General features: G+C 48.4%; 1 protein-coding gene across 2 annotated transcripts; it reads right to left on the bottom strand.

The window, feature by feature from the left end:
- Positions 1-762: 762 nt before the first annotated feature.
- On the bottom strand, positions 763-19,581 carry APCDD1L (APC down-regulated 1 like). Of its 2 annotated transcripts, none has more exons than XM_075109164.1 (4): positions 19,221-19,581; positions 6,552-6,681; positions 5,410-5,968; positions 763-2,919 (listed from the first exon to the last, which is right to left on the bottom strand). In XM_075109164.1, the coding sequence occupies exons 1-4, from the start codon at positions 19,255-19,257 to the stop codon at positions 2,155-2,157; spliced, it is 1,491 nt and encodes a 496-aa protein (XP_074965265.1). In that variant the 5' UTR covers positions 19,258-19,581; the 3' UTR covers positions 763-2,154. The 2 variants fall into 2 exon arrangements, with proteins under 2 accessions (XP_074965265.1, XP_074965264.1); XM_075109163.1 differs by lacking the exon at positions 19,221-19,581 and adding an exon at positions 18,958-19,057.
- Positions 19,582-24,165: the final 4,584 nt, after the last annotated feature.

Below are 24,165 nucleotides of genomic sequence, written 5' to 3'. Positions count from 1 at the left end.
TGTGATGTCATCGTGTAACTTTTTACGTCACGATAATCCCATCACCGCTTTGAAAGGACCTGTGGCCTTGGAGGAGTTTTTACACCATGCGATATCCAAACACTTGCTAAGTTTAATACATTTCCATGTAAAGGAAACGCATGTAAATGAAAATAAGAAAGTACACGGACACAAATCTCAGTCTCGGGGGTAAACGTAGGGCAGCAATTGCCTTCCCCCTCCTCCACCCGCCCTCCAAAGGCAGCTCAGGGCTGCTCCCTGTTCTCGCCAGGGACATCTTTGGGTCCTGCAGATACACGCAGCGTTGCCGATTTGAGTCGCAGGAGCCTTTTCTCTCGGCTGCAGCGAGCGCTCTAGTGTGGTGATGGGAGCCAGGCCTGCTGAAGACAACGTTCTGCCGCGCACACGGCTTTCCGTGAGACGCAGCTGTGCTACCCCGGACTCGCCCCACTCACAGCATCTCCACGGGGACGTCCCAAAGGAGACGCCACATCCTCCCAAGACGCGCTTCCAGTTCTGCAGGCGCTTGCCCACGGATCTCTATGCAGCAGCAGGCAACAAAACGCAACAGCCCCTCGAAGTGGGGAGGTGTTCTGCCTGCTGCGGCACTAACCCTGGAGAAGTCTCCTTCTCCGCTGCTCGTAGAGGGAACTGAAGGCGAGATAGTCAAGCTTGGCCTTTCTGCATATCGTCTAAGAAGCGTAACTATGTGCAGGATTAATAGTTGATCACGCCTGGAACAGCAAACATGATGACAACATGTATGTCACAATTGTATGCATTTAATAGGCATCTCATTTGAATTATTACTTAATGTACAGATCCCCCCAAAGTATTTTTATGTTATAAACCCCATAATTTATCTAAGTACAAGCTGCAAGTTCGTAAATACAGCATTAAGAAGGTAGCTATTGCATAGCTGGTTTAAGAAAATATCCTTTGTGAGTAAGATACATAGGCTTATTTGGAGAGGATTTAGCTACTGAGAGGAGGTCTTCTCCAAGTGAGTTATATGCTTCTTAGCTGCAGCAGACGGAATACGATTTCTTAGTTTGTCCTTCTTGTCAGCAGGAATCAGTCTGACCTGACTGTGCTGTCCGGTTCGGGTATCCCCTCAGTTCACTAGAGGCAGATTTATAAAGCACCGTTACAGGAACGAGGCTGCAAGTGTCGTTCTGATTGAGAGGAGAGCCGGATGAACAAGTGGCGTGCCAGCACACTTCCTAAAGAGGAGGCCTGAGAAGACTTGTAAGCCACCTTTTGCTTCGCTCAGCGCGTGGCGAGCGGGAGCCGCCGTTGCCTGGCAGTGCCTTCGCCTGCTCGACAAGGCGGGCAGCGACGTGGGGCCGTTGCTGACGTACCACAGCACGGGCGGCCGGGACTGCGCTGGAAAAGCCAGAACAACGCAGCGAGGATGCGCCTGCAGCTGGGCAATGCTGAAGGTCGGAGCGGTTGTGCACAGAAGCCTTTTCCATCTACGCTATCTTCTTTTATGATGAAGGTCATAACAGTCTGTTGAGGTAACGCTCTCTGGGGGATGCTTTTTGTACGTTTGTAAGTGGAAGATGGTTTGTTGCGTCTCCGTGTGCACACATACACATGAAAGCTACAGACAACGCCTGTAAACTGAGAAAGGCGTGATGAACCGTGCCCTTATCAAGAGTGTTTGCTGACTGTTTATCTATTGCTGACTGACTCTGCAGATTAAATCTGCAAGAACAGCAATAAGGACTATGATGGGAGGGAGCTTAACCTCAAAGAAACTCAGTAGCCGACGCTTTGGATGTTTGAATTACATCTGAATCAAGCTCTTGATTAAATCTTCGCAATGTCAAAAGCTCAAAGCAGCAGTTGTAATCAATGTAGCATTTCCCCCCCCTCATATTGCTGAATTATCTGTTGCAACGTGCAGCGCATCAGTGTCACTACATTAAATTTGTACGCAAAGAAGAGCGGAGATGAGGCAATAACGCCACAGGACAAGCAGCGCGTAGCCGGGCATATCTTCTTGTCTTCGTTCACTGTTGTTGGGTTTTTTTAAAAAAGTTATTCCAAATCTGAGTAAAACTGATTCCAGATGTGCTCATTTGCAGGATATAAAAGTCACACTAGCACCAAGACTATCCGAATTCTGTGCTGCACCTGAACAGATAACTAGTCCCATCTGAAAAACAGAAGTGCTATGAACAATAAAAAGGCCACAGGCAAAGGTTTTACTGCTTCATTCCCATTAGCATCCTTTTTTCCCAAGTATTTTAGACTAACATAGTTGGAGAACTCCTCTGACGCTCCGGCACACTGAATCAGAGGTGCCTGGTACGATGTGGGTCGCTTGTCTGGGCTGTCGGGGCTGGATCCGTCCGTGGGCCTTTCGCCAATGTACAGCAGGCTGCGGTCTTTCGCATCTTGCTCTGTTTTGAAAAGTTCGTACTCGGTGTGGGGCAGCTTGATGCCCAAAGCCAAACATCCGTTCGTGGGTGTTATATCCTGCTCCACCCCCGCGCTCCAGGAGCTTGTCAGCCCACAGCTCCCAGGTTCCGAGGAGTTCAGCATCATCACCGTCACCTGGTCCATTGGCGTCACCCGCGCCTGCGTGACTTTAAAAGCCAGCTCTGTCCCACCCCGCACTTTGGAGGAGGGGATGCCTTGGGTGTAATGCCCAGATGCGTAGATGGTGAACGTCGGCTGTTTGCAGAGTGGGTCGGAGTAGTGATAGTAATAACCTTCCCAGGTGTGGTTGCTACCGTGGAATATGAAGTACCTGGTAAGGAAAAGCACTGCGGGTCGGACCTCGCAGTGGGTGCTCACCCAGCTGCCGCTGAGCTGCATTGGCAGCTGAGCTCTGACGGGTAGGATGGGCGGGTGGTGTTCATCAGCTCTGTATATAATCCCACAGGCCGGGCAAGGATGCACATGGTGCTGCAGAAGACAAAAAAACCCCAACGTTTTTGTGAACTGATAGGCAAAAAAAACCCCTTTCAGAGTATTTTAAAAGCTGAAACTCCCCTCCCTGGCACCATGGTGTTCAACTGCAATGAACTTGGCCCAAGACATTCAAGCAGATTAAGTGAGATAAAGCGCTGCCCTGGCTCTTTGCTATTCTGGTACGCTGGAAGGATGGAGAGGTCTGTGCCCTGAGGCTGCGCCCTGCCCTGTGCCAGGGCCGCTAAGGACAGGCTGCGGGGAGGAGGCCAGGGCAAGGGCAGAGCCGCTGCAAGGGCAGGGGACGCTCCCTCGGGCCATCCACGTTGTTGCCCTGCAAATTTTCCACTGCAAGATGCTGCGCACACCCAGGGGTGAGGGTGGGGGTGCAGGGAGATGTCAGCTACACCACCGCGCCTCTGCACCGATTCAGAGAAAACAAAGCTGGTTTGGGGCAGTCAGAAAGGCTGTGAAACCTCTCTGTGGGGAGGCGTCGGTGGCTGTGCGACGCCGCGCCGATGGCAGCCTCTCCAGGATGGCCAAAAGCCCGGCACGTTCTGCTTCCCCCTCGCCCCCTTCCTAGCGCGGCCGGCCGGAGCCCCGGCCCACGCTCCCGCACCTGCGGCCGCGTTCGCAAGGTTCGCGGGTCGCCGTGGCCGCGCGGCAGGCGAGGCGGGCCGGAGCGGGTTCGCCGAGCAGTGAAGGGGCGTTGCAGCGGGGACAGAGAGGGAAAGGAGCCGCTGCAGAACGAGGCCCTGACCTTTGCCTGTGCTTCGTGCAGAGCTCTGAGCCAGACCAGCCCTGCAGCCCATCCGGTGCCAGGAGGGGGGTTTGTGCAGCTCGGGACTTTTTCTTATATTTCATATATCAAAACCGATTTATTTTTCAATAGCCAGGGTTTGAACATTTTATGATTTTTCTAGAATACAAGCTAATCTTTACTGAACTGTCGTACGCAACGAGGTTAAATAGCTCGGTAGTTAACTGTAGGGTGGGTAATTTACATGCGAGTTGATTGGAGTCTACTGTAATTTAGTCATTTTCAGCTTGCTTTACTGCTACTGTCACGTTAACGAGTGCTGACAGTACACAGTACATTATGGCTAAATAATCCCAGAAGTTGGCAAATATATATGCTCTCCTTAGACAGGAAATTCTTTGATAATGAAAGGTAATTTGGGGAGAATGGGTTTCTTTAAAGCAGATATAAATTTAAGGGAAAAAGTGTGGTATTTTCATAAAGAGGGTTAAAAAATAATTCCTAACATAGCTGCGTAACCCTCACAGCACAAGCAAATGGATGTTAGTTCAGGAGAAAGCAAAAAAAAATCCTGTGCCCAATAAAATTATCACTGTAGATATGGAGCCAAAAATCTTACTTGCTTAAACCAGTCGTGTGAAGTTATTTCTAGTGTATGGCAGCTTCTAATTATCGCCAAGTGGTGACATCATGTGCTGGTCCATTGGAGAGCTGTTAGCTGATTAATTACAGTGCTATATTCAGAGAGTGAATTTCAGTATCTTTAGGTTTGGGTTTAAATTAACTTCTAAAAGTGTTTATGTTTACCATCTGGTTTTGCTCATATATATGGTTTTGGCCCAAGATAACACAAGTTTGACCAATTTGAGACTGTAACTTTCGAGGGGGAGAGGGGCGTTGCCCTGTGGTTTGCAGAGTTGGTGTAGGTCGGGGTGCGGGGAAATGCTGCCCCCAAAATAATTTTTTTTTTCAGTTAATTCAGTTCTCTTTGGTAAAGTTCAGGGAGGTCTTTCCACCTCATCTCACTGCTCAATCACTTCTGAACTGATTAGCTACGATTCAGATAGAAATGTGCTTTCCTGGAAATAAACTAACTTGCTGCAGAATAAAAATAAATGAAAATAATAACATAAAATAAAATGCAACCAAGTCTCCTGCTCAGTTTTATTTATGTCAAAGTGAAAGTTTGATTTCTGTGTAATAACATAATTGCATTCAGGGCAACTTCCTCTGCTAATGGCATTACACAGAAGAGTAATGATTTAATGGCAGACGTTGCTGCCTCGCTCCTCTCTCAACCTGGAGGACACGACAAAGAGCGAGAGCGAGGGGAGGAAGACAAACGACAGAGCAGGCAGCCTCTAATGCTGTGCAGCCCGAAGCTTTCACTGACTTTGGTGCGGGAGACTAGGAAGCTGCATTTCCTGCGAAAACACGGAGCCAAAGAAAAGCCATTAAGTCCAGGCCTGTGCCAATGCAGGCATGTTTCTGAGGTTGGCTTTGCTGAGCCTTCACCCACCCCAGTCCCACGCTCTCAGTAAGGGAGAGCGAGCCCCGCGTGCCGCAGAGCACCCACGCAGCACCCTGGGGACCCGCACCTCCAGCCCCACACCTCCTCATCCGCGGGTCCTTAGGAGGGGTGCGGGCAGACGGTATTTTTAACAGTAAGGAAATAACACGTGCTCGGCAAAGCCCACAAAGGGATCGCATAAAGACACCATCCTTACCACAGCGCTCTGCATAGGTTGCTGGTAACCGGTCGGTCGGTAGTGGAGCCTCTCGACCCACTCCGTGTGAATGTCCCCCAGGTACAGCTCCTCCACCAGCCGGCTCCCGCTCTGCTGCGCCTGCAGCAAGGGCTGGTAATGCTTCTCCACCCGCACCAGGCTCAGCTCGTGCATGGCGAAGCCCAAGGCGGCTGTGCAGTCGCGCTCAGTCTTGGCGCTCAGCAGTTCGTAGAGGGCTCCGGGAGCCCAGGTACGCCCCGGCGGTAGGAACCCGCTGCAGCCCTCACCCGAGGTCTGGTTGATCCAGGCGGCCACCTCCCGCATGGCTTTCTGGCTGTGGAAAACGATGCCGACTTTGTGGAGGTGGTAGTCGGCCTCGGTGGCCCCACGGGTGATCCAGGAGGCCTGGCGCAGGCGAAGCTTGCCCTTGATGACCAGCGAGTAGGAGGGGTCGCGGCAGGAGGGGTCCCAGTAGTAGAACTGGTAAGCCTTGAAGAGGCGGTTGGCATAGAAGAGGTAGGATCGGGTGAGGAACTCGGGTCCCGGCCGCACCTCGCACCTGGGGAGGAAGGCAGTCCTGAGCCACCCACGGCGCGTGGCCGGGGGGTGCACGGGGTTCACCAGGGCACCCAGGGCGTGGGAGGAGAGGGGCGCGCATGGGTGGGAGCAGCATCGTGGGCAGGAGCCTCCCACACCCGGTGGCCACCCTTGGGTGATTTTAAGATCTGGGTGTCTGCTACCAAAACGTGCCGGTGCTGGACGGGGGATCTGGCGCTTTGAGCCAGGTCCCAGGGCCGGGGGCAGCAAGGCCCGTTGGAGGCGGGTGTGCTCTTCTCAGAGTGTCCGGAGCTGGAAGGGACCCTCCAGGACCATCGAGTCCAGCTCCTGTCCCCGCACAGGGCAACTCCAAATTCACACGGTGTGTCAGCTGCACCCTAACGGGGGAAAGGGGTGAGGGGGGTCGGAGGGACACCTCAGGCCTCCTTCCAGCCGGGGGTGGGTGCTTGGGGGGGGGCAGAGGAGGGGCAGCGCCGAGGCGGGGGGTGCGGGAGGGGTGCGGAGGGGCCGGGCCGGGCCGGGGGCTTGGCCCGGGGGTTCGGGGTGCCTTCCCGGGGGGTGGGTTGGGTGGGGGGGTGCCTTACCCGGTGGAGACCCAGCGCCCCTCCAGGCGGGGCGGCAGCCGCGCCGCGATCCTGGCGCCGTCCTGCAGGTGGCGAAGCTGCTGCCGGCACCGCGGCTCCCAGCGCAGCGGCGGCTCCGCGGCCGCGCAGGCTGCGCGGGTGGGGGGTGGAGAAAGAGGACGGGGGGGAGAAGGGGGGCCGTCAGCACCGCGGGGCAGCGCGGAGGTTGCGGCCCCCCCACCCCCCCTGCGCATCCCGCGGGGGGCGGCGGGGCAGCGCGGAGGTTGCGGGGGCGGCGGGGGTTGCGGGGGTTGCGGGGGTTGCGGGGGCGGCGGGGGGGCGGGAGCTGCGGAGGGTGCGGTGGCGGCGGGGGTTGTGGGGGCTGCAGGGCTGCGGAGGTTGCAGGGGCTGCGGGGGCTGCGGAGGTTGCGGGGGCGGCGGGGGTTGCGGGGGCTGCGGAGGTTGGGAGGCTGCGGGAGCTGCGGGGGTCGCAGGGGCGCCCCGTCCCGGCAGCGTCACCCACAGAGAGCGTTTGGAACCCATCGCCCAGAAAAACCCCTCTGGCCGCTCCAGCTGGAAGGGCACGAACCCGCACACGGGTCGGCGAAGCAGCGAGCTCTCCACAAAGGACACTGGCCTTTTTTATTTTACTTATTTCCATCCGAATCCAACTATTTTTCAGGTGAAATCTTCAAATAAATATCTCTGTTCCTGTTCTCTCTCAAGCTATTGTTGAAGCAGTAACTGAAACAGGGAATTACAGCATGGGAATATTAGACTCGCCTGTCGCCCGCCATAAGGACAGTAATTCTGTCACTTACCTCATTTCCCATAACAACGGATGTTATTGGCTTAGGGAATGTGTGAACACTCAGCTAAATCCTGAAGACCTTTGCATGCACGCATATATATGTACATATATTCCTAACATTATTCACTCTTTACTTAAGCAAACTTCTGTTGCGCTCATTGTGAGTTTGCTTCAGTAAGGAACTTGGGATTTGCCTCTTTCTAACACCACGAAATGAGCTCTCAGTGAAGCTCCTCCTGAAACCCCACCGATTTTCTGCTATCGCACAAGTGTCAGGCCTGGCAGAGCCCGACCCCTCGCCTGGCAGTGCTCAGCCCAACCCAGGGCTGCCAGGGGTTTACGAGCCCAGCCGGGCTTCGCTCGCTCCAGCTGTACTTTGCAATTTGCCTAGAAGCATGCTGGAAATCTTCGAGCCAACCTTTATTCACTACGTACCAATGTTCAGGGCACAGGTTGCTTTCCAGCCTGCCCATCAGCCGGAAAGGAAGATCCAACACATGCGTATTACCTTCCCATGTTGCGTGAGGACGCTCAACATTTGCGCATCCTGTGCCTCAGTCAAGGAGATCAAGAGTCACAAGTTCTCCTCTCAGTCTCTGGGTGCCACATACATACTTCTACATAACCTGAACCATCCTGTGATCTTTACAGGGACATTTGCCTAAATCAGACCCTTCCCCGGGAAGGGAAACCCAAACCATCTGCCTGCATGCGAGACAGCAGAGATCGTGACGGGCCCAAGCCCGGCTTGGAGAGGACAGTCACCTTCCTAACAAGAACTGTTCACAGATGAAGCTAGCACGTACGGCTCTGCCGCAAACCATGGGCAAGACTACAAGCTGCTGAGCAACGTCAGCAAAATTCCCTGGCTCACAAGCTCAGGATATAACACAAATATAAACACTCAGGATGAGATTCACAGCTGGGGTCTACCAGGGAGGCTGCCCTGATTCCCACAGCCAACTTATTCCGCAACAGAAGCCTCTCATCCCTGGCATCAACATATCCTACACACACACGGGGTTAAATCCCTCTTACAAATCTTCAGCATCCAATTTTGCCACAAATACAAGCCCCAGACCAAGTCAAATGGGAACTCGGTAATTAAATGTCTGCTGTGCAAGTCAGAGGCTCCCAAACATGTGGCAAACCAAAGAGATTTCCACTCAAACAGTATTTTATTACTGATCTCGTAATATATAACTTAAGACTTATGTCTGATGGACAGATTCGGAGTCACTTCACTATGGGACTGCCATTTGCAAAGGTCTTACACGTAAGAGTAACAGGGTCCTTGAAATGTACTTGTGTAGATTTAAGCACGCAAACCCCGAAGCCACCACAAAGGGACCAACCGCATGGCGAGTGAGGCCCCCAGCAAAGCAGGAGAGCAATAACAGAGGCAGCCTACCTACCTAAAGGCCAGTGAAACCGTCCTTGGATTTTCTGTTACCTCACTATGCACTGGAGTGCTTAAAGTAGCTGGAAAGATGTATTATTAGTGTTAAGGGCTCTTTTTGGAGCAGACTCACAATTGTACTGGTTTTTATCATCTTTAAAGGCTGGACGCGGTGAGCAGGGATAGGCAGCTCCTTCACAATTGCTTGCACTAGTGCTTCCTAAAAAACAGTTCCTGTGAGTCCTCATATGAAAAGGGGAAAACACTGGATGACAAAAACCACTGCTATCAGTTAAATGTTTAATTTGGCAGCTGCGGCGTCCACGCAGGCTGCCCCATGGGTGCCCAGTTAGTAGAGCCCATTAGGAATTGGGGGTCTGCATCCTCAGCCCGGTTCTGTCATGACTTGGCCAAATTTACTCCTGGGTCTCTTTTTTACTCAGCTGCAAAACGTGCCAAGTTTCATCTGACTGACCTATTGAGAGGCCTAATTACTGGCCAAGCTTTTGGAGAGCCTTCAGTACAAGGATAGTCCAAACTGAATTACACTTAAACATGGAATCATTATCCTAGATAATACAGTAAACTAAAAAATAACTGTATTTGTATTCGAGGTAATGGACTATAAGGGTCCAGTTTGCTCTTGCTCCTAACCACAGAAAGATGATAGCGGTGCTGGTGCAGTCTATAGCTCTACCGAAATAACAGCACAGAATATGGCCCCATTCTCAACTCGCTAACTGCGCTCCCTGTGTGTTTATTGCAGCAGAAGCTTCACTGTTTGACTAAACCCTTATTGCTACTTTTGGCAGAAACACTAAAAGTCTGCATTGTTTGAGAGCACAGACACTTTGGCAACGCAATCACTACATTTTGACACATCCAGTAGAAAAGGGAATTTTTATAATCAGGATCAAACTCCATGGGAAGTAAAAAGAAAAAGCACCCAGAATGTAAATATTTGACATGATGGGAATTCCTAGGGATTTTGTCTTACTTAACTGTACACAAGACTCCAAGCTGGATGCATCCTCAAACCAAGAGCTATTGGCTTGTGTCCAAATTTTGTGGCTGCTTTTCTCCCTCAAGTACCCCAGCCCAGCCCCACCAGATCCTTTCAAGCTGGAGAAGTTCAGTTCCAGCCCTAGAATCCGTAGTTAGGGCACATCTCTATTCCAAGAGCAGCATAAAGTGGCTGTCACTCATATGTCACTCTGTTACTCAGTCCCTGGTAAAGTACATCACAGCAGCTCCTCTCTCCATCTTGAGAGGGACACAAATTAACTGCTTTATAGAGTTCTTGGGCAGGAGGAAGGAATTATTCACAATTCATCTTCAAGACAAAAATACTCATTCATAGGAAAATCTAAAAGAAATCCCCAACTGTGATCTCTTCTACTCACTCATTATCCTGTCTGCCTGTATCGATTAACCACAAGGGTTTCCAGAGAGCTCCTCAGTACAGCAGCTAGACAAAACAGTATCTTTTTCCAGCTTTCTGGTGCGTGCCGCATCCAAAGTACTGGCCCAAAGTCTCCGAGCAATGGGGCTGCTCAAGCACTTGGGCAATTAGGAATGCCAGTAACTGGGAACGGCAGCTCATCACGGGAATCAGCAGAAGCTGGATCAAGCCTTGAGACAACAGCAGTAGCAAATACTGACCAACTCTTCCATACACTTATTTGTATCAGCGGCTTTCAGAAAAACCAGACCCACAGCATCAAATGATAGAAAGGCAGAAATGGAAATTCTTCGCAAAGTAAATTGTTGGTAAAATTAAGAGGAAAGATTCCTAGGCAATGGCCAAGCCTGAAAATGAGAGCCTGCCGGTGGGGTTGTGTGACATTACTGCTGTACGCTCCAGCTTCAGGCCCACTTCTCACTTTTAAAGGGACAAAATACCAACCAGGAGAGAAATTCTGTAATATGCCTTGTTGGAAACAAATCTTGTTTGTGTTCCTCCGAGCAGACTGACTTTGGAAAAATGCAAAGTTGAGTCACACATCTGTTTCTTTAGAAATGGAGGAGAAAATGCATACATTACAGCTTGCACCAAATTAGTTACTGTAGATCAACTCTTCTGCAGAGCTAGATTGCTTAATCTGTTACATGTTATTGCCTCCTATGGCCAAAATTTATTATTCCCATTTATAATTCTAATGTTTCAGTTAGTCACCCATTCACAGGGATAAGATCAGCGCCTGAAGTCATGGAGCATTACACATTTCTTCATTTAGGGATGACATAAAACCTTTGATATTTTCTGAGGAATGTTCGGACTGGAATGAAATGGACGATAAGAAACATATCAATCTATTCTGCATAAGTGAATTATACTTATCCACACAGACTTCATTAACAGAGCAAAATAGAGTTTCTTTAGCATTTTTCTCTCCTGAGAGCACGAAGAATGGATTTTGGGTTAGCCACTAAAGGAATAAGCATTCTTTTAAAAGCAAAGAAAATGTTTGCATTTAGCAAATCAATTTTTCTTGCATTTGTGTGGAGATTGAGTTAGTGGTGCTTTTAATTCACTCAGAATAAGGCCTTCCCAAGAGAACAATTGTGTGGGAAGAGATACATTCTATATTATAATATTATAAAGTTATAAAACTTAAACATAGCCCACTGGGGGTGGAAAACTGTATCACAGCAGAGCTTTGCATTCTGCCTATCTGCAAACTGAACCCAGTTCAGGAGAGGACTTAAGCACATGCTTAAGTCTAATTGGTTTCAGTGAAACTAAAGCATGTGCTTGAAATTAAGCCAGTGCATGAGCATTTTTCCTGATTAGTAATGCCTCCCTGAAATGCAGCCAGAATGTGGTCAAGTGGTCGAGGGAGGATGCCAGTGCTTTCACTGGAGTACTGTTTGGCTTCTGGAAAAGTATTTCTATTATTCATCCCTTCTCTTATTTGTCTGTAAAGCAGGTATAACTTCATATAGCAGTTTCACCAGTCTGATGCTCAGTTCATGCTATTTGTAAAATGTTTTGAATTCACTACATGTTTCTCAGTTATTCTTTCAAGGATGGCACAATGAATGCATTACGTGTCAGCTCTCGCTGTAGTGTGTAGAGCATCACCCTGAGTTTCCTGTGCATAACACAGCATAACCATATATGAATTTTTGCAGATCCTGAGGGGCAACTCAGCCGACTCAGAAGTCCCCAGCATCTCAGGATTACAGAGAAATTTTCAAAACATACTTCACCACAAACTTTGAACGTGTTGGCAAACAGGTTCAGACACCGTATGCTATATGGCTTTCAGCCTAGCTTTATTCTGAGGCTGTGATCATTGCCTAATTTGTCGCATGTCCACAATGAAAATGGTGAAGCCCTCATGGTGAGTTGTCTGGAGGTTTTTAAGGGACTAGAGAAGTAAATATTTTGTTCTAGGAATCACAGAATCATTTATTTCTCCTATAAGTGTCATGTCCAGCGATAGATAACGAGACAGATGAGATCTGTGGTAGAGAAGGGGAGAAGGTATTCTCTCCTGCACCACAAAGACCTTATTCAGTATAAACTATGCTTAAATAAAATGGCTTCTTATAATTGCCCTCTCTAGCCATTTACCTCAAAGAAGAAAACCAGGCCTAACACTGTAAATGGGATTGCAGGGCTTGAGCCCAGTTTCCTTGGAGTCCGTAAATGGGAAAGATCCCATGACCTTACCAACACAGCACCAGCCCCTAATTCAGAGAATGCCTGTCCCATAAACTGACAGTGAACACTCCACCTGAAGAACCAAGGGATACGAAGGAGAAACGGGATATTCTCAAATGGAGTGAGCTAAGCAAGACATGTAAGAGTTGGCACAGAGGACTTGTGATGACAAATAAAAGCACTAGCGGCGGATGTGAGTGCATCTTCCCACGAGATCTCCTATGGTTAATGGTAATCAGAACGCTGCGCTTTTCAATCACACACCAGAGCTTTACTCACCACATACTTGCTGTCCTGACAGATACAGCAGCCATTTCGCTCCGTGTGTCTCCCTCCCACCTCCCAGAAGATACTGCGCAGGCTCAGAAAGAGGAGCCGTATGCTTTTTCCACAGCTAAATTGTTCAATGTCAAAAGATTTACTGGAGAAGAGCTGAGCAATTCCATACGGCCCAATGGCCCCAGTTGGCTCAACCATTGTGGTCAGCTCAATGGTAACTGGCCCTTAGCTCAGAGCCCTGTCCTGCTGCCAGCCCCACGCTGGGGAGCCCAGCTGGGGGGTCCAGAAGAGCAGACAGGAGTGCTGAGAACGGAGTCTTGCTGTGAGCCAAAATCAGAGAAATCGCAGGGCTCCCCTTCAACCATTCACTACCTCCACACAAACCTACGGGACAGAGTCTGGAGGGAGAGGGATGGTTAATCAGGAGAGGTAAGAACTAATGGGATAATTGCCCCGTGCCTTCTTTTGTCAGCATCGGCAAGCACTGAAAAAAGCAAATGCATTCAGGCTACCGTAACACATCATGACCCATGTTAAACTCTGATCCGTACTGCTGCAGAAGTTTGGCACTGAGAAATGTATAACCAAAAATCAAAAGAAACCGGAGGAAAGAAGGGCGATGCTAGAGCTTTTTCCCTTGAACACTGGTGAAAGTTTAGATTTTATTTTGGTGAGATAGGTGAGACCATAGTGAGAGATCTCTAATCCCCTGGGTACCATGTCTAGATGGTGAGAGATTGGTGAGAACACATGGGGGACTGCATTTATTTTCAAAAAATGAAAGCAAACCAACTCAGTCCGAGGCTGAACAATACCCCAGGGGTACAATCATGACTCAGTTAAATTCTAACTGGAATTTGTATTCTTACCAAATGAGAAATATTACATCTATCTTCCTTAATGTAGATGAGCTGGAAATTCATTAGAAAATACAGCATGTGGTTTTAAAATTAATGACCCCCCATTGTTTTGAATGTATAGAGCACCCATTGAATTTTGGCAATTCCTTCAAACCCCTGCACAGACACTTTATTAGTGGCTATCGTGGCCATTTTGAATAGTGATGGCTAAGCATATTTCTTCCAGGAGTGCTTTGAAGAGCGGAACCGGTAATCACACCATGGCTTGGCTATAAAATGCCAACCTCATTTTGAATGTCTAAATCACTCACATGGACCACGAGTGCAGAGAGGACCACCCACCACATAATATTAACATAAATATAGCGTTTACCCAAAGCAAAATGAGCAACTGGAACTGGCGGGAGTTGAGAATAGAACAACAGAAAAATGATTAGGGGGTGGGAGGGATTGAGTTACGAAGCAAGATTAAAAGAATAGCGTACATGTAGCCTGGCTGAGTGACGGCTGGGGCAAGAAGGACATGATAACAGCCTATAAATATTCAAAAAGCATAAACACCAAGGAAGGGAAGGAATTCCTTGCAGTGAATAATGAGGTTCTGTTGGGAGCGAATGAATGAGGAAAAAAATGTGTTTTGTGTATCGGGGTGAACTTCTTGAGGCAAAACCTAGTAGGCAGCGCAAGTCCACTTGCTTGGCAGGATTTTGAGGGATTGAACAAAGCATTAGTACAGCAGGGAATAACCCGCTCTGGACAGGGAGTTGGCAGGATACTCTGAGCGGCCTTTCAGTCTCCCACTGCCATGGAGCCGTCCCAGTTCCCTGCTCCCACGCGAGACAGATGCTCTCCTGTGTAAGCACATTGATGGCCGTCCTGCTCATCGAAATCACTGCCTGGCCTCCATGGGACTAGAAATACGGGCCAGATACACAAAGGCATTTAGGTGTGTAAAGACATAAGCGACTGCAATAGGTGCTAAACTGCTGGGCACAGCCGGGAATCCCGGTAGGTCCCTGCAATGTCAAGTACTCACCATTGAAAATCTAAGTCCAGAAAATTAGACTACAAACCCACTAAAGCAAGAATGATCCTTTTGTTCTCTCTTTATTTAGCATCTAACACAACAGGATTCTTGGCACTTGTGCAAGGATTCTGTTTAGAGTAATAAAAATAGGATCTAATAGGATCTAATAGTCTGAGGCTACTTGGCGCCTGTGAAGCCAAGGATGAGAAGGGCATTCAAAAGCAGCCACAGCAGAAGGTATCCTCAGAAAAAAAGCTCTGCAGAAAGGTGGTAAATTGATACATAGCCCACACCAGAAATACGCACACATGTTTAACTTAGAATCACAAGTGACCACAGAAAAAGGTTACTTGTTCAGCTGAAGCACAGAATTAAAGTTACTTCTAACATGTGTTTTGGGGTCTGGGTGTGGTTTCTAGATAGCCTGAAATTTCAGTCTACTGTTTTGCCTGTCAACATTAGCCAAGTTTTGATGTGTTCCAGTTCTCTTAAACACTGCCGACAGATGCTAAAATCAAAGTTGACATTCAACCTACGCGCTGCATAATCTAATAACGGGACTCGTGCTACTCAAAACTAACAAAACTTAGGACCTTTTCTGCAGCAAAACTTTGCTGTCATTTATATTTTCATCTGTCTTTTCCAGGGAGTTTAACTGGGAAAACTGATTTTTTCTCTGAAAAAGCTTCTCTGAAAAGCTTTAAAAACAACATGTCATTATATTTTTGTATCAACAGGGGAGAGGAGACACTTAAAAGCCATAACCTGCCAGTGTCCAGCACTTGTGGATTTGGTAAGAGTGTGAACAAGGTGAATCCAATTGCCTTAGTGGGGAGCTTGCTGTATACATTGATCTTGGAGCACAGGGTGAAAGCCCGCTTCCAGGGATCGCTGTCTTCGACTTAGACAAGGCCAAAACATCACACATTTGTCAGTGTTTCTTATTAACCCAGTAGAAACCATAAGGGACTTTTTCAGCGATCGACCAAAGGGATACATCCAAGTTTAAAGCATTATTTTAAAAACTATACTCAAGGAAATCTTCCAACGCTCAGTGGTGAGACTCCTCCTGTTGATTTATGTACCATCACACCAGTTGTAAGTTGAGAGCTGTTGTTGCACTGATCCAAATGTCTATCTAACAGTGCCACAGGGGCTGAGCTTCATTGCAGCGTTCTCAGTTTCAGCTGAATTCACACTGTGATGACTTAATAAGCTATTCACTGAAAATGCGAAAACATCAGTCTGAAAAAACATGATTATCACAGCGTCACCCTGCTAAAACTCAAAAATAATGATGGATTTCAACCCTCTTATCACTTAACACTCCGGAGCTTTGGCATTTCAAACAGACATCAGAGTTTCTTTCTTACTACACAAAGACAGAACTTTCCCAGTTTTGCATTTAGAGCATGAGACCTTTTAACTCCTTACAGAAATAAAACCACAGACTGCAGACTACTAACCCCTCAGATCTTACACAATTTAAACTAGGTAGAGAAGGAGCTGTTCTGTGAATCGTATTTTCAGTTTCTGGCAGCACTCTTAGCCTACAGAAGAAGGGTTACACATTAAAATTCTCACATTCTCACTGTCAGTTTCTTGGTATTATTATATACAAGATGCACCATCTTAAAATCATGAAGTCAGTTCTCATTTTTCATAGCTTTATCTTCCTCAGCAAATAAATAAAATCAAAGGAGTTGTGTAACAGCATTGTATAGGTGCTTCCTAATTTTGAGGTTGATTTTAGCAGTGATTGTATCTCCTGCATGAAAGTGTTGTTTTTATAGATGACATATGCTGTGTTGTGGGGAAACACAGGATCCCATTGAAAGCGAAACCTCTTTCCAAACTTTGTTCTGCCAGATGCAGCCTCCCCTAGCATTGGATTCCAGCTTTGGTTTTCTTCATAGCAATTTCTGGCTTTTGAAAATCTCCTTACTCAACAATTTGTGCTTGTGGAGAAAATATAGAAACCACACGATATTTTTTTCACTTGTGTTTTTTTTACATCTCAGCCCTGTTTTTATCTATATCCATATACTTTGAAACACAGCTAACCTATAATTATGGAAAGAACAAATAGAGTCATATCACACGACTTGGCATAATACATTAGTTGTTGATTTTTTGGCCAGCTTGAGAAATGAAGAATAAAACCCACCAGCTTGGTAAAAATAAATTAGCTAAATAAACGTTGCCCAAACACATATCTGAACCAAAGACAATGATGTTAATTTAACAGTAAGTACATATATATGCATGTGTAAATACACACACACATACATCCATATTGAACGTACTAGTCATTTATGGGATTCTCTTCCTAATCTCATAATTGAATGCAACTGCGGATCTTATTTTACCCCAACACTGTAATTTTTAAACTTAAAAATAAACATTGAAAGCAAGAATAGAACTTTTATGTTAAAGCCGTGTAGGAGAAGCTACACATGAAAAATATCAGTGTGGTGTTACTGGAATATAAAGACTTCAATGAAAGCTTAGGTAAAACTCAGCAAGTCTCTGGGGACGTTTCCAGGAATGAGTGGTCCTTTGCTGGAGGAGACACCAAAATCAGATTCAGTTACCTAACTAAAGTTCTTTTTCAACTAATTATACACTGGTGTCATGCTCATGCTGATGTTCAGTCTTATGCAAAATACAGAATTCCAGTCTTGCTCACAGTGAAGTCACTGGCAAACCTTGCTTTGATTTTAATGAGTTCTGGATCTGACTTAGCTATTTAAATATATGCTTTAAGGTCCAGCTTCTGTTCTTATGGAAATCAGTGGAAATTCTCTCACTGACATCAGATGAAAGAAGCACAGGGCTTAAATTAGATTGGACTAAAATAAATTGTGTGAAGATTTAAGAAAGAAGCATTCTAACTAGACTTAAGTGAGTAATCTTATATAATGCAGTATTAAAGATCTCTGAACAGAGCAACCTGAGCTAACAAAATATATGGAGAAGGAAAATAGGTATTTCTAAACCTCTTAAGGTTTATCTTTGGGGAACAACATATGATGAAGACCCCACATAAGGAGAACAGAAAAGTAACCCTATAGAAGAACCTTGCTTAGAGATTTCTTTCTGTAGTCTGGTCCTTTACACTTAATGCACATAATGTCCAATAGCTGTCACTACACGATTCTTTTGCAACGATCACTAAACTAAGCCCTGAGCTGGAGAGGCAAGTCATGGTGATATTTTGCTGCCCAAAACCTCAGATGAGTAAACTAAGCGGTAGAAAGGAAGCTAGCAACAGGAAACCCAGGTGTCTGGCTTTCCAGCGTCCAGACTGCACAGGGGCCTCAGGGGCACCCTCCCACCCTTCCTTTCACCTGCCCGGTCTGTTCAGGGGTGCAGAGTCTCAACAAAAGGTCTCCCTTGCATTTCCTAGGCAAATCCGCTGTCCAAGGATGGAGGAGCCTCCCTCAGGCTCTGCTCCTTGTCGTAAACAGAAATCATTTTGCCTTTTTTTCACAGCACAGTTGTCTTTGTTCTCCCATATGGTTTCTTAAGCCAGGACTTTTTCTTCTGAAACTGCTCCAAGAACTGTGGGGTTGAAAGATGCCTTTCTGAAAGGGAGCCGCAAAGATGCTGCCTGCGCTGCTCTGAGGGTCTGTCTGCACAGCTGGGGCTTGGTGGCTTGTCCCTGCAGCAGGAGACTACTACTTGTGAAGTTGTCCCTTGCTGGGGCAGGTGCTGGATCCTCCCAGGGATAATTCGGAATTCCCAGTGAAAGACCACGGAGAATCACCTCGGAGCCCTTCCTGGATCTAAACTCAGCTCAAGCACTCACCGTGCTCCGGACAGGAGCAAGCTGCAATGGCACAGGGGGAGCCCGACAGGGTTTCGGGTGGGGGGGGGTGGGACGACGACAGCGACACCCACCACCCTTGGAGCCTCGGGTACGAGGCAGGGGCTGAGCCCCAGCCCAGCACCGGCCCTCCAGCCCTTCTGGCATCTCCACAAGCCGCTCCGAGGGAGGGGACGGACGGGAAAGGCTTCAGGGAAGCCCCTCGGCGTGGAGGGCTGTTCCGGCCCCCCCGGCCCCACAGCTCGGCAGCACCCCGGGGGCTCCTGGCTCCCCCGGAACTCTCCTCACCCGTCCCCTCCGCAGGCAAGCGGCGGAGGATGGTGCAGGGCAGCGCGGAGCGCGGCCGGGGCCCCTGTCCCGGCTCCTCCCGCCCCGCCGCCAGCACGGCCCGGGGCGGCAAGGGCACCCCGGGGGACCCTCGTCCCAGAGCCGGCCCCGCGGAGACCCGCCTTGCAGCTTCCCTGCGCCCTCCTTGCCATCTTCGCGCACCCTCTTGTACCCTCCTTGCCATTTCTTTGCACCCTCTTTGCAGCCTCCTTGCGCTCTCCTTACGGCTTTCTTGCATCCTCCTTGCCCTTTCGTTGCGCTCTCCTCGCACACTTCTTGCACACCCCATGCAATTTCTTTGCACTCTCCGTGCAATCCCCTTGCATACTAATTCCTTGCACCCTCCCAGCAATCCCGTGCCCCTTCGCAGCGCCCGGGGCGGGAGGGAGGCGGCGGGAAGGCCCCCGAAGGGACGACCCCGACTCCAGCACTCGCTCCCCCTCCCCTCCACCCACCCCGGAATGGCAGCGACCGCCGGTGCCACCTACCTACGAGCAGCCCGGCGAGCCACCAGCACCGGACCATGGTGGCCGCTCTGTTTCCTCGCCGACCCGGCGGCAGGAGAGGCGCGATCGCCGCCGGTGCCCGCGGAGCTCAGCGGGGCGCGGCGCCCGGCGACGCAGCCATTGGCCGCCTCCGGCGCTCCGGTGCCCGCGGCGGCGGGACCCCGGCTTCAGCCCGCCGGCGGGAGGCTGAGGGCGGCGGGGCCGACACCGGAGCACTCGTCCCGCTCAGCCCCGAGAGAAAAAAAAAAATATATATTTTAAAATAAAACACCAAAACCCACCCCGCCTTCGCTGCGGAGCGCGTCCCCCCGGCTGCTGATAGCTTTAATGGAGCTTGGCAGCCACAGGTTCAAGTTGCCAGAAGAGGTGGAGACTCCGCCGCCTGCGCCCCACATGCGGCCGCTCATCGCACACCCGGGGGAGGAGGAGGGCTGCCCCGCCGCCGCCAGCCGACCGGCACCAGCACCTCCGCCTCGGGGTCGGCACCCCCGCCTCGGGGACCGGCACTTTCCCCTCAGGGACCAGCATTTCTGCCTCAGGGACAAGCAGTTTCCCCTCAGGGACCAGCAGTTTCCCCTCAGGGACCGGCACTTCTCCCTCAGGGACCCGCCCTGACAGCCGCAGGGCACCATGGCTGCAGCGTGCTGCCCTGTGCCTCAGGTGCTCCCATGGCGGCTCTTGCCCCCCACCTCACCCCCACCCCTGGTGGTGGGGGTCCCCTGGCTCCCCCAAGGCTGCTGTGGGGGCTTGGGCCAGCTCCCCTCAGTGGCGTTTTGTGAGGGGACCATCCCCATGTCCCCACATCCTGGCCTTCCTGCCCTCTGCGGGCCGTGGCTCCCTCAGACCCAACAGCCCTCCTTTACCTGTAGCCTGGGCTGTCAGGGTCATCAAGAGAACAGGGCCTAAAGCCTTTAGAAACCCTCTCAACATCCCACGTTTTAAAAATACAGGACCCTTTGAAGGCAACTCGGAAGTGCCTACCTCGGGCGGCGCTCGCCCAGGGCCCTGGCACTCATGCCAGCCAATTCCCTTTCCTTCCCATTACCCAAATGAGGCCCACGGGACAGAGCTGCGATTGATAAAGGGCTTACCATCGGCTCTTGGCACAAAGCTAAGCACAAATCTGAACTTAGACGTGTCTAGAACAAAACAATGCTTCTCCTCGTCTGTATTGATGATTAGCAGTGAACTGGAAACAAGGCGTTGACTGAAGGTGAAGCAGGTCTGTTCGCTGCCCTTCAGAGACAGTAAAACGACCGGTGTCCGATCATGCAGGGAGTGAGTCGCCCTCGGAAGTGGTGAGGGGGAAAGGCTGTGCCGTGATGGCTCTGACAGTCTAACACTCATGCCAGTGTCGGCAATAAAGGTCGAGGTTTAGTGCCTTTTTCTGGACTGAAAAACTAGGTTCAGTTTTTTGCAAATGAGACAAGGAAATCAAAATACACTTACGCCCCCAGCAGAACCCCAGGACCCTGCAAACTCATTTTTCCTAGTGAAACTAGCTGTTTCACTGGGTAAAGGGAAACTTTAGGGGGGATAAAGCTAGTCTCCATGTTCAGAGCAGTAATCCCGTTGATTGCAATGAGAGGGAGAAGCCGAGGCCTGATTCTGCAGTCACATATTTGCTGAGCAGGGGCTTCAGTGTGCTGGGGTGAGGTCTCAGTACAGTAGGTTTATTACTTTGTCAAAAATAACGCATAACATCTTTAATGCAAAGTGGGACAAACTTATCTGTCATGGGTGCATAAAGAATTAAAGTTTAATGATACTTGCCAAGATAAAAATAACAAAGTCCATTTGTAATGCAGGCACTCCTTTTTCTAGCTAATGTTTTTATCTCTTTTTGTTTCTCAAATTCTCCAAACCAGTCATTCTTGGTAAATGTCCAGGCCACTGTGGTTTTATTATATTTACGAATACATAAATTATCAAGCACATAGGCAAAAAAGTTGTCCTTTATAATGATGCTAGAGAGAAAGGAATAATTTTTCAAGAAGTTACCTTTACAAAGCACGACATATTATTTTCAGACATAGTCAACCAAAACCCAGAAAAATGAGGGTACAGGTCATATTCTACCAGTAACAACTTTGATTTTGGCTGTGCGCTTCTCATAAGACACTTCTGACCTCTAATGCTAATCTCCTTCATTTCTTTTGGAGTATTTTAAGGACATTTGTTTGAGGGAGGGAATAAAACCAAAGCAGAGTGGTTTTTACACAGGTGTTTGAAAATTATAATAATCATATGTAACCTATCATGAGCTTTTATGATATATCAGACTAACAGAGCGTAGCGATAGCTTTCATTCATATGGCTTCTTTCATCCCCGCAGCTCCCAAGGGACCTTATCAAAGTAACCAAGTCATAAGCACTTTTTCTTTGGAAGAATTCCTCCTGCCACCATTGTGCTGCAGAGCTGCCTGAGCACAGCAATGCAGCTGTTTCGCAGCACGCCGCCCCGGGAGGATGAGAAGAGTACCACAGCCTGTTACAAATACCAGGAGGATTTAGACAGGCGATGGAGTCTTCCAACCTGGAAGTCTGCCAGGACATCAGGCTTAAATTCTCAACTCGTGTAAAAATTGCTGGGTAATCTTCAGCTCCTGCAGAGGACCAGCAATGTAAAAATGCCTATAATTTTTATTATCAAGTAATTACAGACTACCTGCTGGGCAAAGTACGTGGAGGGAGACAAATGATTGCAAATAGCCTGTAATTCCAGCAGAACTATGTGGCCTGATTTACACATCCAAAGTGAATAGAAGTTGTTCCTATTCTGATTCAGGAGCACTTTACTCACGGTGCTGTAAATACTAACACAGCTGCAGGGTAACTGGGAAGCGGACCAAGGTGTTTTTACATTAGCTATGCTTCACTTGCCTGGCACCTTGTGTAATATTCATTCCTGTGCAAAACAGGTACAGAATATTTGAACTCAGAATCTTGCTCTTTTGTCAGCAATACAGGGCAATAAGTTGCCTAGCCCCCAAAGGCCAAATATTTTCTCTTCCCCTTGCCAGACTAGCAAGGATAGGCAACCACACAGGAAGGCAGCAGGCCAGGAAACCAAAGATTAATAAGGCAACAGCTCTGAAAATACTGTTTGTCTTCAGAAAGGGATCCTCTGAGTAGATACTCAAGTCCTCAAAAAGCCGTGTCCACAAGCCATAGCAACTCTGAAGTTCAGTCTTTAAGAGGTAATACCAAGGGATATAATGTTTGCAGAGCTGAAAATACTGGGTGACCTGAAAGCTGAGTGTGTGCATTTACAACCAATCTTTACCCTGTAGAACCTCTTGCACTCTACTGCAGTCTCAGGGGAGCACTTTATGGGGCTATGGGAATTAGTATGCCCGAGCAGCTTTCTAGGGTAGCCTGTATGCTTAGGCACAAGATTACTGCAAAAACGTTAGTGAAAGTGCAATATTAAAAAAGATCTTTCTTACCATTCAGACTGTTTTCACCCAGGTAATTTCAGCTGCTATGTATGGTCACCTGTAAAATGTTGTTCTGCATCAGGATGGAGTTTAAAGGCGCAGCCAACATCTTTCTCAGTGCCTTTGAATGACTTCCAATCTACGGCTTCTTTTGTCAAGTCTCAGCCAAGAATAGATGGAATAGAATAATAAATCCCTGTTTTGGGGGGCTTGTGGGAGAACAGCTAGGCGTCCCTCGTGGCAAGAACTTCATTGACTCTCACTGGGAAACTCTGGACGGAGCTATACAAATTTAACACTGTTTGACTCACCAGATGGACCATGATGCAGAGTTGGCAGGTGGGGACAGAAAAAAGATATAAAAAAGCTATAAAAAATAAACAAACCTGGAAAGGATTCTTGAATTTCTCAGAAAAGAAAATAAATATAAGGTGCAGATTCTATTTCTTTCGCTCTTAAATAAAAACAGTTAGTATGTGCAGAGGATTCTTCATGAGAAATGCAACTTACAGAGCCTTTATTCATTAACTCTCATAACGTGGCCAAAGGAAGATAGCGTTATCTTCCCCACAGGGACACCGGGGCTGGGCATGTTACGTTTTGCTCAAACAAGTAAATGGTGTCACCAGTGCCTGCCTGAGGACATCTCCCAGCTATAACGTGCAGTGACGAGGACCCTCTTTCTCTCCATTCAGCACAGAACAATACTTCCCTGCTGTGCAACGTACTGTATTATTGCCACACTCCTCTCCATTAGTAAAGAGAACGTAGCATTGCCCTCCTTGATCACCTCTCATTTCTTACGCCAACCTGATCTCAAGCAGGACATTTCCTCTTGCTTTCGTGATTGGCAACAGCCTGTTTGGGCTCTGCCATTTGAGGCTGCTGGTAGATCTAGACAGACTGCTGGCATTTTGGTTGTCTTTGTCAGCTGCCTGAGATGAGCACCTTCTGACAGTGGAGCAGTGAAAGAAATATCACTTTCCTTTAGCCTGTTTCTTTGTGCTATTCACTGAGGAGTAGCATTTAAAAAAAATATTGCAACGTCATATGGTGCATACTCAGTGCACTCTACAGCGTAACAATAGGAAAATGTGAACAAACCTTCCAGGGTACCTGGCTCAGTGTATGTATTTATATGCTAAAAAGCACTGGAGTATTATTTACATGCTTAGCTGGGGTTTGTCCTTTCTAGAGAAGTCTGGACTGCTACCTGTTATACTTGGCTCATGATGATTTAAATAAGAATTTATAGACCCTAAGCCATCTGCAAAATGTCCCAGTTCTTCAAGGCCAATGTAAATGCAATGAGGGGGGAAAACCACAGAAAGAAAAGGTTAACAGGGTTTCTCCTTGCCTCCTCCCTGGCACATTTTATAATTAACTTTATAATGTCTGGGAGCAAAGGTTTGAAGCACATAAAGCTCCCACATCCTTGGAGATAATTGCAGCAGTTTGTGTAGCACATTACACCAGAAGCAACTTTG

Source organism: Phalacrocorax aristotelis, chromosome 13, assembly GCF_949628215.1.
Source record: "Phalacrocorax aristotelis chromosome 13, bGulAri2.1, whole genome shotgun sequence".
Classification (NCBI taxonomy): Eukaryota; Metazoa; Chordata; class Aves; order Suliformes; family Phalacrocoracidae; genus Phalacrocorax; species Phalacrocorax aristotelis.
This window is presented reverse-complemented; position numbering and strand designations above follow the sequence as displayed.